Raw genomic sequence first — 13685 nt, 5'->3', positions numbered from 1 at the left:
CATACACATTCATGCATTGTTGTCACAGCATCATTATTTCATCACACCCTGAGCAACGTCCACAACACCAATACTCAGTGTACATACACACACCCAGTTATAACTTCTCATATCGAAACACCTGAAGCTATGTTCAGAACACTATGCCACAATATATCAGTGTACATAACACACTCTGTTGTTACGAATTCCTTGACAACTAAAGCACCTCCCTGTATCAGGATTCCCACCAATCTGAAAGGATCTTCTATCCACACACTTCACACTTTCTCTGCTCTTCTACATTAATTATTTCCAAACATCTAAAGATTATCCATAATCAGACAACCACCACCATTACAAATACAACAAATTACACACACACAAATCTTGAAAAGCCAAAACCACTCACAGCAAATCTGCCAAGATTGGGTTTTTGTTTGCCGGCAAGGATTTTGAGGGCTGTGGATTTCCCAATGCCATTGGTGCCCACAAGACCCAGCACTTCTCCAGGACGAGGGGTAGGCAGCCTGGCAAACAGTAAACTGCTTTAGTGTCTCGTTTTAAGACTGTACATACTATGTCACTTAAGTACCTTCACTTTACAACACTGTAACACTGTACACAGTATGACACTTTGGTACCTTGCTTTATGACACTGCACACACCATGTCCTTTTGGTACCTCTCTTTATGACACTACATATTATGTGGCTATGGTACCTACCTTAACCCGGAGAGCGCGATGAGCCACGATCGTGGCTTTCCCGGTAAAGTGTGATGGGCCACGATCGTGGCTCTGTTTACATAAGGTCCGACTATACTCGGCAGCCTTCGTAAAACTGCCTCGTTCTGGTGTTACTGCCTCCCTGCTTGTGTTTGCACAAACTTCGACCAAGTTTATAAGTCCAGATCTTCGTATTTTTTGTAAACAATGAGTGACACTGAAGTTGACAAAGCTCAGGAAATGAGTGACCTTGTCACTAGTGATGATTCATTTGCTGACAGGGATTCTGGCTAAAACGGCTTTGTTATTTTGACACTTGGGCATGCTGGCTTGCTTGTTGTTCATTCAGTTTTGTGTGTCCAGCCACAAAAACTGGGGGGGTGGGTGATGGGGGTGGGGAGGGGTGGTAAAGTGGGTTAGGCATGGGTCTATTGCGATTTCTTGACCAAATCAAGCTAGAAAACTGGAAATTATTTTGATTTAAAGCATTCTTGCTGCTTTTGAAAGCAACATGAGCTAAAAGAAAACATTTATTTCTGTTTTTGCCTGTGATTGCATAAAGTATTGTAGATGTGCGCGTGCATGGCGTCGGTGGGCATGTCTCAAACAAATAATACAATGCTTATAATTCCATTGTTTCAGTTATATTCATATCATGATTCTGCAGCCAGAACATTTTCTGCACAGTTTAATGCCAATTTTGAGATTTTGACTCTGTAAAAGATGTGAAAATACCTATAAACATTGTGGTTGACGTTTTTGGAAAACAAGTGTGCAAAATTTGTTGTTTATATCCTGTGGAATATCTCCAACTACTTACAAGGTACAGTCTTTTTCTTACTTTTATCTGATTCTTCATTCACTCTACTTTCCAAAAATGTATAGGTTTACCTATTTATTCTTACTGATAAGCATACAAATGCCCCAAATCAGAGCACAGGTAGCGGAGGCAAACTATCCCTTTGTTTTAAGCATGATTTCTGTATGTTTTATTATATCCAGCACTTTGAGGGTTAAGACTTTTTATTAACAAAATCATCTCAATTAACATAGTGATATCCCATAACACTGACCTCCCTCAAGACTATATCACTTAGTACTGTGACACCACTTGGTGCTGTGACGCAACACTGACATCACTTAGCACTGTAACATCACTCAACACTGACATCACTTAGCACTGTGAAAAATTAAGACAGAGACCTAACTGAACACTGCATCACACTAACAATGACAAACATCACTTATGACTGTGACATCATTTAGCACTGTGAACTTACTCAATACTGTGACATCACATAGCACTGTGACATCACTGAATTAGTACTACCGAGACCCTAAGACCTCCAGGACAAGACACTGCCAGTCTGTGCAAAAAATACAGTCAGTCATCTCAAACTATCACTGGCCACAAATCTCATCATTTAAAGAAAAGCACCAAAACAAAATGTTGTGTACTATAACATCTGTATAGTATAGTCTACCCTATAGCTGTGTGTGCACATACAACAGCTGTATTAGCATGACAGGGCTAACTCAGGAAACTGCAGACTTCTGATTCTCTGAACAGATTTCACTGTACAGCTTTTTGCCAAGAAGTTCTAAAGGCAAAGCACTGTACTGTGGGAAGAAGAAATTCAGCATGGAAATGGTTTTCAATAGGCAATGTACTGTGAAAGGTGAAAACCTGTCAATGAAACAAACACTGGCTTCTTAACACAGCATACATAAGCAGGATAAAAGTCTTTTGCCAAATACCTGTGCAGCTTGAAAGAGTTGGCACTGTAGCGATGAGTAGTCTCCCTCTCCAAGTTGCTAGGGAGGTTAATGATGGAAATTGCCTCAAATGGACATTTCTGCAAGCAAGAATCATATTTTTCTATACACACTTGAAAATACTATACTGATAATACCTGCAGTGGTGCTGAAAAAATGTGGTAGTTATATGTTCTGTCCTTCAGGCATGAAAAGGAAATTTTCGATCTAAAATTACGTTTAAATAACATACTTACCGTGACCCAACTAGTGCAGACTCCGACAGGGGTCTGACATTCCTGTCCTGTGCAAACTACTATCCGCCTATGCAGAGAAAACGAAAGCAATACGGCCGATAACCTCCCGGAAGTAGGTAACCTCCCCTTTGTCCCGCTAGCTAGCGCCCTCTTTTTTGACGGCAATATGCCATCACCAGCGCAGCGAGCAGGGAGAACAGGAAGCGGGGAGGACGGCAGGGTCTTAAATTTGGGTCACGGTAAGTATGTTATTTAAACGTAATTTCAGATAGAAAATTTCCTTTTAATTACACATACTTAACCGCGACCCAACTAGTGCAGAATAGCGCGACAAGGTGGAGGGCTCGCCTGTTCTACTGTCTGTGTGCTGCAATGGCCTGTTGTGCAACTACCACAGAAGTGAAAAGGACCATGCTCTGACTTCATGTACTCTGGCTGAGGAGGCATCAAGTCTCAATCCTTCTGTTCTATCGCCAGTGCACTGCGATGGCCTGTTGTATGACCACTGCAGAGGCAACGCCTCTTGAGCCATCATCCCTAAAGTGATAGATGTCCCTCAAGTAGAATTCGATGAAGGTAGAGTGTACTGTGTCACCTAAGGATATTGGTACGGGCAAAGAAGACGAGGTCCGCAGCTGTACTGTGGGAAAGGTCTGTGGACCACAGCTGTGCTGATAAATGTAGCGCAAAGAAAATCGGGTTGGTGTGTTGAATCCACACTTTACTGACAGCCCTTCGAATCAAAGGGAAGGAAACACATACCCTATAGGGTTGTCTCACTTGAACGTGGATGAGCGTCAATGCAAGGAGGTGCACATGTGGTTTGATCTGATGATTCCATATCAGTTGTGGGCTGATAGTGGAAGTGGTATATGTGTTTAGAGGAAACTGTGGCACGAGACGAGGTAGGCCACCATGCTGGGCTTGCCTTAGGCGTGACAGCCAGATCTGTAGAGCTCCTCCATGAGAGGGCATGGAGGAAAGTAGCAGTAGATGTGTTGTACTAGCCATTTACATCAAATCACTGATCTGACATGCGTTTTCAGTATGGCCAACAGTAAAAGTGAGAGCTGTATTATCAGCGGTTTCTGAATTGCAAAGTGAAATTATTAGCAGCTTAGTCTTTCATGAAGGACTATGTCTCTCAGACAAGAAGTCAAATTGCACTGGGACTTAGTGTTAAGCCTTGAGGGCTAACTAGCCTTTGGGATCTGTCCCAATGGCGAGTCCAAAGGCCCTCTTGATCAAAGGACTGGGGATGCAACTTGGGCAAAACACTACTATAAATTGTATAATCAGATTCCAGCCCGAATAGTCAGGACAGCAGTTGCCTGCTCTGCTGATCTGATGGTCATTGTCGTACACGACTGATTATCGTATACTGGTCCCAGGAGGACACCAGTCAGCATGGGTAAATCAGGAAACAGCTGCTGTGTGCTTGAGGGATGAAGGTGTCCACCATGCAGGTTATGCTGAAATGTAAGGAAGCCGGAAGGAGTTGACAGGCTCTTGTAGTGCAACCATGTGTCTGAAAGACATGGTGCTTGCTTCCGAAGTGACAACAAAGTCATCCTCTGACAGGCCCTTGACTGAAGGCTGGGGCTCCATGATGGGATAGCCTGCCTAGGCTAGAAACCCCTGGAAGTGTCTCATTGGAAAGACAGTGCTTGAGAAGGAATGCCCATCTGTAACCACAACAGTGGGTGTGTGTTGAGGCTGAAAGGATCGGGCAGGGAAGACCAAGTGCAGAAAGTGCTTTCGAACGCCAATTGTTGGAGACATCGATGCTGGATCTCTGTTCAAGCAAGGTGATGGGGCGAACTAATGTGCTTGAATGCAGCATCTGCCTTGTCGGTATGAGTGGGCAGAAAGGTCCCTGTGGGTAATGAACGGTTTGTTGTGCTTTGTGAGACGAATCCGTCCTCGTCAATATGCCATTCTCCCGAGTGTAGAGGAAAACAATTATTAACCAGGCCTTCTGCTACTAGTGAGGAGTGGAAGAGATGGACTTAGGGTGATTGTCTCCTGCCCAGTGGGCAGTTTTTGGGCCCACTAAAACTTGGAAAGAATGAAGGGCATGTGTGTCCGGAGTGGCACCTCTAATTTGGACTGCCTCATCCCTCCTTGTACCAGGTCAGGGCATCTCTAGCCCTGTGGGTGATTGTTGTAGGCAAATGAGTTGGGTTGCCTTGTCCCTCCATGCACCAAGAGAGGGCATCCTTAGCCCTGTGGGTGAGAAGGGAGTGTGTGTGGGTCCCTAGGGACCAGCCACTACTGATATGTGAAGGAGCATACATTCAGGTGTGAATGAGGCAGTTTTGTCTGCGAGTGCAGTCGTCCTCCAAAAGCAAGATTGGGATGAATTTATGAAAATGAATACATATATGTGCAAAGGGATTATAAACTTCCATCAACTCAAGTGATGGTGTCAGGAATATGCTAATGACATGACAAGAGATCTAGTCACGAGAAATAAGCGGCTGTATAAGCAAATGTGTAGCGTGCACAGATATACCCAAGTAAATGGGTAAGTGTGCATAATCCGTAATGGGAAGGAATCTGTGTATGCACCTATATATAAGAGATGTACATACGCATATGAATAAAGTGCCAGAATGTAGACACAGAGATCTGGGCATGTGAATAGAATGACACAATTGCAAGTGTGTCTATATTGCTATGCAGAGAATCTCAATGAATAGATGTCAATGAATAGAGATAGAAATAAAATTGTACATGTTAATATGAAAGTCATATGAACCTATCCCGTAAGCGCACACGCGTGTATACCGAGGGATAAGTATACATCTATAAATGTAAATAGAAATCTGTATAAATGTAGCAAGATGTGGTATATATATGTATATATCTATCTATCTATCTATCTATCTATCTATCTATCTATATATATATATATACACACACACAATATTTTTATTTTTATTTTATCATCTTCTTTTTTTAAGAAATCAAAAAGAATAGAAGGGTTTCAAAATATTGTGATTTATTTCCTGTTATTGTGTATAACCAGAAGAGAATGGTAATAGGGATGGTTGACTGTGTGCAAGTGTGGGGGGGATGAAGAACCCCAAAGTTCAGTGGCCAATAGCCTGAGAAACAGCAAGAAAGGTGCAGTTGCTATGCAAAGTTGAGTAAAGTCCATGAATGGGCATCAGGACCCAATGAGAAACCAAAAGAAAACATCGTTGGTGGGCAGCACGGGGGGCAGGAGTGATGTGCTGTGTCCGCGAAAGTAACTACAGCTTCAACCGCCTAGGTTACAAATGTAGAGTTGCCTCCCTTGGCGCCGATAATCGTCAAAAAGGATGGTGTCTTTAGAGCACATATCCCCTGGTGTGACGTGTCCTCGCTGTAGAGGGAGGAGCGTCATGCTGCGTGTGAGAGACCGTGGTGCGATGCCACCGTAACCGACACAGGTGAAAACGGCCGCAAGGGGAATCATTATAATGTCCCTTAGTGCCGTGGGCATCCAAACCCGAATCGGTCGCCATCGGACGCGAGACGGTCAGGGCATGTGGCATGACGGCGCCGTAATCCAGTGTTAGGTGTCATGGACGAGGGGTGACAAGTCCATCGGCTTGCCATGGGATGTGCATCCCCCTGTAGCTGAACGGCGGTCCAACCTCGCGAATAGCTACTGCGAGAGGATCGACATTCAGCTGTTGTGTGTTGACGGATAAAGGGATAGACCAGATTGGCCCAAGCACTGCCGAGAGGCAGGATCAAGTTATTAAGAGGCACTCCAACATGGATGGGAAGCAGCAGCAATCGGCAGTGTGGCAGATGGGGTCATCACTGCATAGCCTGGTGGGACTGTGCACGCACCCGCACTGTAGGCGAGGAGCAGCGCCGGTGCAAGGGAAAAAAACTGCGGTGGTCACCGGCAAGGGTGTCGAAGCAGGGGTTGCCTCCCTTAGATCAGGCTATCGGAGGAGGGGCGTGCACATGTATGGGCGAGCGTGTCCCCCTAGTGGTCCACCTTCCTCCCTACACCAGGGGAGGGCATCCCTACGCACCTCGGTCACCAATGGATCCGAGACGGTCAAGGCATGCAGCGTGGGGGGTCGCGTGATCCGATGTCATGGCCGCCACCATGGACGCATCACACATAGGGCCCAGTCTAACATGCTGATCCAAAACAAGCTGCTTTCTTTTTTTTTTTGTGGTGTTGTTTCCCCAAAGGGATTGTGGCACATTCCATTGGTGCAACTGTGGGTATGGGTAATGAGATAGAGGAGGTCGACTCGTACACTGCCGACTGGCAGGGCTGAGAAAACGCGGATCGCGTCGAATGCGTTCACGGATCGATAAAAATGACATAATGGGAGAGGAAAAAGCCAACCTACAATAGGATGCTGCTTCAACTGACAATGTCACCTCTCAAGCTGATGTATAGGCTTTTACACTAAAGAAAACAAAACAGTTTTTCTATATGAAGACCTTTTCTTCATTATTTTGGAGAAGAGTTGTAGAAGATTTGGTTGAAAAATGATACATCCCATCGTATATTAAGATTCATGTCTCATTAAATTTTAGAATTTTGCTGCTCTTGACAGATGTATTTTCAATTTAAATGCAACATCAATGTAACTTTTATAACCAGCAGAATGTTACTATTTCAAGTAAAAATGACATCATTTATCAATATGCAAGATAAAAGTGCTATAATTTTCACACACAGAGACAACCCAACAGCACATAACATCCTGCTTTACAGAGGCCATCTCGCTCTTTGGACTGGAAGTCAGCCTGAAAAGATGCAAGTTTTCCATCAGCCCACACCTCAAAATACTATCTTCCTCACATCGCCATTTGTGAGACAGAAAGACAGCAGTCGACCAGTTCAGCTATCTGGGATGCACTACAACATCAGATGCCATACCAACAGATTTGAAAGAAAAACAGCACTTTTGGCAGACTGTTCAAGGCAGGACGATAAAATGAAAGATGACTGCTTCATAAAGTACAAATGGAGAAAGTTTATAAAAAAATGAAAAAATGTTGGTTATAATATAAAACTCACTTCTGATAAGATGTATTCAACATTTCAGACCATAGGTCCGTCTTCAAGGAATGTGTTAGCTGGAAATATTTCAAACTTGAATATTTCCACCACACTGCCTCCACACTTTCCTCAAAATCAGGTGGAGCAACTCTGTCACCAACACTAAATTCCATGAACAAGCAAGGTCACCAGCATAAGGCAATGCTGTTGAAGATACAACTGAACTGGACTGGGCATATCTCCAGGGTGGAGGATCACCGCCTGCCCAAGATTGATCTGCAAAGGTAACTCTCCACTGGCCATCATGACAGAGGGTCACCCAAAAAGACATTTAAGGACTCCTTAACCCCTAGGCTGCCTGCATGACGAGATAACTCGTCATGGCAAGCATGTATGCTTCGCTGCCACAATGACGAGATAACTCGTCATCGAAATATTCTGACTTTTCCCTGCTTTGCATTCAGTTCGTTGACAAAAATGCTGGTAGCTTTAGCTTGGGGAATCTTTCTGGATTCTATTCATAGCTAGAAACACCATCTGCGTCATAAGGCAGTCCTTTATTTGAACATTTTGGTTGGGTTACTGGCCGCAGTCTTTGCCTGGCTCCTCTCCTCGCTCGCTCAACAAAATGTCGGACTGACTCCGTGCTCAAGACATGCGCTCGTGGCGAACTAAATCAACCAAGATTACTTTCTTTAGCTCATGCTCAGAAAGAATTGGAGCATAAATTCGAAGGAGAAGACAGTGGTGAACATTTATAGGACGATTTGATAGAAAATAAAGGGAGCAATCAAGAGAGTGGCCAAGATACAACTATCAGTGAGTGATGCAGGCTGTTCAACTCTAGCAGACGACAGGTCACCGAATTTTTAGCAGGGCACCGTATGAGCTATTTTCTTGGCACTCAGCCAACGCGGTCTGATGAAGTGACGGTGTGAGAGGGGTGAAGAGGAGGGGGATGGAGACTGAGGGGGCGTGGCCTCACATCCATATTATCACTTGCAGAAGTCACAATACATCTATTTCTTTTTCAGTTTTTTTTATATTGTGGTTGTTCTAGTATGATATTGTGTGTGCAGATATCCATTTGTCCAGAAAATGATATTTTTGTGCAAATTACCAGACTAATGTTTGTAATGAACAAGTTGAAAATGTGACAAAAAACAAAACACTGATTTCAAAACAACAGCATGTCACTTAAAATGCATAAAATGGGAAAACATCATGTGTTTTGTATTCTTTATTCATTTCCCTTTCAGAAAATATATACTTTTATGGGTCTTTCTCCAATAACAAAGAGCACAGAATTTTTTGAAAATTTATACCCGTTTTTTGTGAAAAAACCCTGGCAAATAGATTTCACTTAAATCTTATTTTCCTGGCAGCGAAAGGGTTAAAGAAATCCCTCAGCACCTGTTGTCACAATGACCAGTGACAATGGTCCACTCTATCCATAGATCATACCACCTGGCAATACACCATCTGCCAAGCTGTCACCCCTTACGAGGACAAACGGATCCTGCCTGAAGGCAAAGAGAAGGAAAACCCATTACATCACAGAAGGCAGCCCAAGACACTTTCCCTCACCACCAGCTAGTCTGCAGCTGACATGGACCCTCTTCCTAATCCTTGATCACAAAAAAGTCATAAATCGCAAAATTAAAATTGTTGAAAGTTCTACCATTTCATGTCCTTCCCACAGTCAGTAGAACTGTATCAAAAGAACTTTTTTTTTTTTTTTTACTTTTAATTTAACTCTAGTGTTAACAGAGTATTTCCAAACATGACAAGTTGTCTCCCCAATCTCCCACTCCACAATATACCTTGTTTACACAGGTTTGCCATGTAAAACATGCTTGTGAATTAAACACCAACTAAAAAACATAACATGTAAATTACATATCCTGATCAATATCAATGGAGCTATAAAGCAATGTAAAATCCTAAGCAAAAACTGAAAAAATAAAATTAACATTTACAGTACCTTGGCACATATACCACATCCAATGCACAATTCCTCAGATATGAAGGCAATTTTGTCAGTAGGAGAAACCTCAATGCACAGTTTTCCTGAAAAAAAAAAATCACAGAGAACACAGCTAAAGTTATCAAAATTCTACTTCAAAATTCTTGAAACAACGCACAATATACATCAAAAAGCAAAGGAAAAAACCACCTCAACATAAACTTAAGTACATATTCATATACCAGTACCATACATACTGGTTAAACTATTGAGAAGCTCAGAACGAAGACACTGTGTTCAGCCAAAAGGATCATGTTTTTTTTTTGTTTTTTGTTGTTTTTTTGGCCAGATAATTATTTTTATTTCTTTTTATCACAACAGATTTCTCTGTGTGAAATTCAGGCTGCTCTCCCCAGGGAGAGTGCGTTGATACACTACAACACAACCTTTTTTTTTTTCTTTTTTTTTTTTGTATTTTTTCCTGCGGGCAGTTTTGTTTGTTTTTCTATGGAAGTGGATTTTTTTCAACAGAATTTTGCCAGAAACAACCCTTTTGTTGCTGTGGGTTCCTTAACATGCACTAAGTGCATGCTGCACACGGGACCTCAGTTTATCGTCTTATCTGAATGACTAGCGTCCAGACCACCACTCAAGGTCAAGTGGAGGGGGAGAAAATATCGGCGGCTGAGCCGTGATTCGAACCAGCGCGCTCAGATTCTCTCGCTTCCTAGGTGGACGCATTACCTCTAGGCCATTACTCTACTAAAACTTTAGACTAAAAATTAATACCCAAGGACAATTTTAGGGATAGAAACTGACACTTTCTAAAGCAAGAAAGTATATTCTTAAATTCAAAAAGATCTAAATTTAGATTTATAGATTCATCTAGGTACTATCTCAAAGTTGCTCAACTTTTTTTCTTCTCTTCTATTTCCACTCTCATAGGCTTTACAGAGGAGATAGAGAGGGAGCAAAACAGATTGAAATGATATTTAGACAAGTGAAAAACTAATCATTACCCATTCTAACAACAGGACAAAACTTCTTGCATTCTTGACGACATCGCTTTGGTTTGCACTTGTCATTGCTGACAATGGCGATACGAGTCAAGGCATCATTGGCATCATCCTTCTTGTCTTTTCTCTTCGACATGTTGAGTCTGCTTCACTCTCCTGAAATGAACAGAACATAAACTTCAATTCTGATTCATCAATAATGTGAAAATACATCAGTTCTCTCCTACAGACATGCAATGTGCAACTTGTATTCTGTGTATACCTAAGCATGTTGAAATCTGATATTACGTTCCAACAGGATAATGCTGCTAGGCCCAGTACCATAAAGGCCAAGTTTGGTACTCAGTACAACTGGAAATTAATGGAATCAACTTTTTTTTCCCCAAGTTATTCCATTACATGAGACATCATATTACCACTGCATCCCAACAAAGGGCTGTTAAAACTGGATTGTAACCAAACTGGGACGAAATGGAACCCTTCATTGCTAAAGGACCAAGACCAAATTATTCAAAGCTAGGACCAGAACTTGAAGTAAGCATTTTCCATTCTTAGACTGACTTTCTGAATTGTCAGGGTTGATCAACTGGTGATCCCAGGCTGTCAACTGCAAAAAAGAACTTGTATCACATTGTCTATGAGTAACAAAGCAGCTCAATAAAACTAAGTAACTTCTCATGTCTTACTTTTAAAATTCCTATGAAATACAGACTGGAAAAGAAGAAAAAGGGATTGGCAACAAAAGTATTACAGAGAAATGGGGAGGGCTTGAAAGCAAGCATCAAAAGACTTGGTTCATTCACCAAACTGCTTTTGTTTATTTCTAAGCAGTTTTGTACCTGTCATGTCGCAGCCATTACAGGTGAGAATGTTAATTTGTGAATGATTAAAGAAACATGATTTGTCATTGTCATCAACATTATAACTTACATGCTTGCATCAAATCACCTCATACCCTTCTAAATGTACCCCGAGATGTATATCTTGTAAACCACACTGCCCGATTTCAACTGCCATACTTCCTGATATGGCTGAAATCTGCTACCCACAAAGATATTCTTTTTAGATTGGTGGAAACCTGACCAAACATGACAAAGACAGGTTGGAAAAAGTCATTAGGAAAGCGGGTGGGGTGGTGGGTATAAGACAAGACACCTTTAGCGACATGCACAATAGAAAACTGACTGACAGACTAATAACAATTTTGACCGACGTAAGACACCCACTACATGATGACATTAATAGCAGAAGGTCAGACATAAGTGGTAGGTTTAGAGCTCCACGCGCAAGAACATCTCGATACATTAATTCATTTATTCCTACAGCCATTCGCGCACACAATCAAAACATCCTATACACTAAGTGAACGCTCCCACCCCCCAAGCCCCCTCGCCACAGCAACACCTGAACTTCACCAGCAGACGAGTGTATGGGAGCAGACATTATGCGTGCATGTGAGCGGGTGAGCACGGGCAAGCAAGCATTTGTGTGTGTGTGTGATCGGAAGTGATTTTTAAATATTTTCTTATTTTACTTGGATTTCATGTATCTTAATGTTAATGTTCTAATCTTATTGGCGTGACATATGTTATGTGCATGCATACGTTGTTTGTGTGTGTGTGTGTGTGTGTGTGCATTTTACTTATATATACGATTTATTCCCTTGATGTTTTTATTTATGTATTGTTGTACAATACCTTATGGTCTTAACGTGTGTGTGTGTGTGTGCATGTGTGTGCTGTGTGGGTGTGTGTGCGTGCGTGCGCGCATGTCATTTTTAGTAATCTTATACCCTTTTTTTTGTTGGATGTTTTCATTTGTTAATATTGTTGTGCAATACCCTATTGTCTTAACATGAGTATGTGTGTGTGTGTGTGTGGGGGGGGGGGGGTGTAGTATATCGTCAGCTATTGGGAATTCTTATTTGACTAGTTTTAATCTCTTCTTATGTTGCGCATGATTTTATGCCAGTGTTTACAATGAGCCTGTGATTGCACAACTTAATTTCCATGTGGATTAATAAAGTGTTTTTGATTTGATTATTGATTGATTGTGCAATCGCTAAAGTCATGAACTGATGAAGGAAGCTGGCAGAATGGTCAAGACGTGCATCTACCAATAAAGAGACAGTGAGGGGGTGGATTTGAATCCAGCTCTCGCCCTTTCTTTTGTAGAAGAAATCCACTCTGATAAGCACACAAATATATAAGCATGCACTCAAGGCCTGACTAAGAGCAGAGTGATGTCTTTACTCATGCTATGATACGGCATATGGCCATAATTAAGTACAGCACTTAGACAAGTTTAACAATGTATCAGCTTTCACTAAGGTGTATTTTTTTTCTGACTGCCCTCCGTAGCTAGCAAAAGCCCTAGCTGTCTTTTGCTTTTTTTTGAAGCAAGCTACAGGCCAGACTTTTTTTCTTCTTTTTCCCCCCCATCTGTAGAGATCATCATGGCGGTGGGGGCACGTGGAAATCCATCCGGCAGAACATAATGATAACTGAAACTTGTCAAAAACAGAACGAACAGTGGTTAAATAATTTCATTTCGTGTTGTTAGCTTTTACCACTCATAACAAAATTTCTGCGCCATCATTTTCATCAACACTCACTGAATACTCAAGACAGAAAAACCGCTGCCGACCGCTCCCACCGCTTCTGTCTTCTGGGTCACCCAACGTGAGTGAGGAACATAGCGCCCTCTAGACATTGGAAGGCTTAACAACGTCTGTTTATACGAATTATGCCCAAATAAAGCAAATGAATACCAATGCTAATAATACTTTTACTACTACTACTACTACTACTACTACTACTACTACTACTACTACTACTATTACTGCTGATAATAATAGTAATGATGATGATAATGATGATGATAATCATCATCATCACCATAATCATAAAATAATAATACAACAGGAAGGAAAATCTATGGCACCTTCCACTGAACGCGGC

General features: G+C 42.0%; 1 protein-coding gene across 1 annotated transcript in view; it reads right to left on the bottom strand.

Annotated features, from left to right (window-relative positions):
- LOC143298687 (ATP-binding cassette sub-family E member 1-like) overlaps window positions 1-13435 on the bottom strand; it is a 31991-nt gene extending 18556 nt beyond the window's left edge. The window contains exons 1-5 of the mRNA XM_076611578.1: window positions 13340-13435; window positions 10729-10881; window positions 9728-9813; window positions 2464-2561; window positions 392-509 (exon numbers count right to left, since the gene is read on the bottom strand). Of these exons, the coding sequence (XP_076467693.1) occupies window positions 392-509; window positions 2464-2561; window positions 9728-9813; window positions 10729-10861 (435 nt within the window). The 5' untranslated portion in view covers window positions 10862-10881; window positions 13340-13435. The remainder of the gene's footprint in view (window positions 1-391; window positions 510-2463; window positions 2562-9727; window positions 9814-10728; window positions 10882-13339) is intronic.
- Window positions 13436-13685: the final 250 nt, after the last annotated feature.

Source organism: Babylonia areolata, chromosome 24, assembly GCF_041734735.1.
Source record: "Babylonia areolata isolate BAREFJ2019XMU chromosome 24, ASM4173473v1, whole genome shotgun sequence".
Taxonomy (NCBI): domain Eukaryota; kingdom Metazoa; phylum Mollusca; class Gastropoda; order Neogastropoda; family Buccinidae; genus Babylonia; species Babylonia areolata.
The sequence above is the reverse complement of the archived record's forward strand: the minus strand, read 5'-3'. Positions and strand labels throughout refer to the sequence as shown.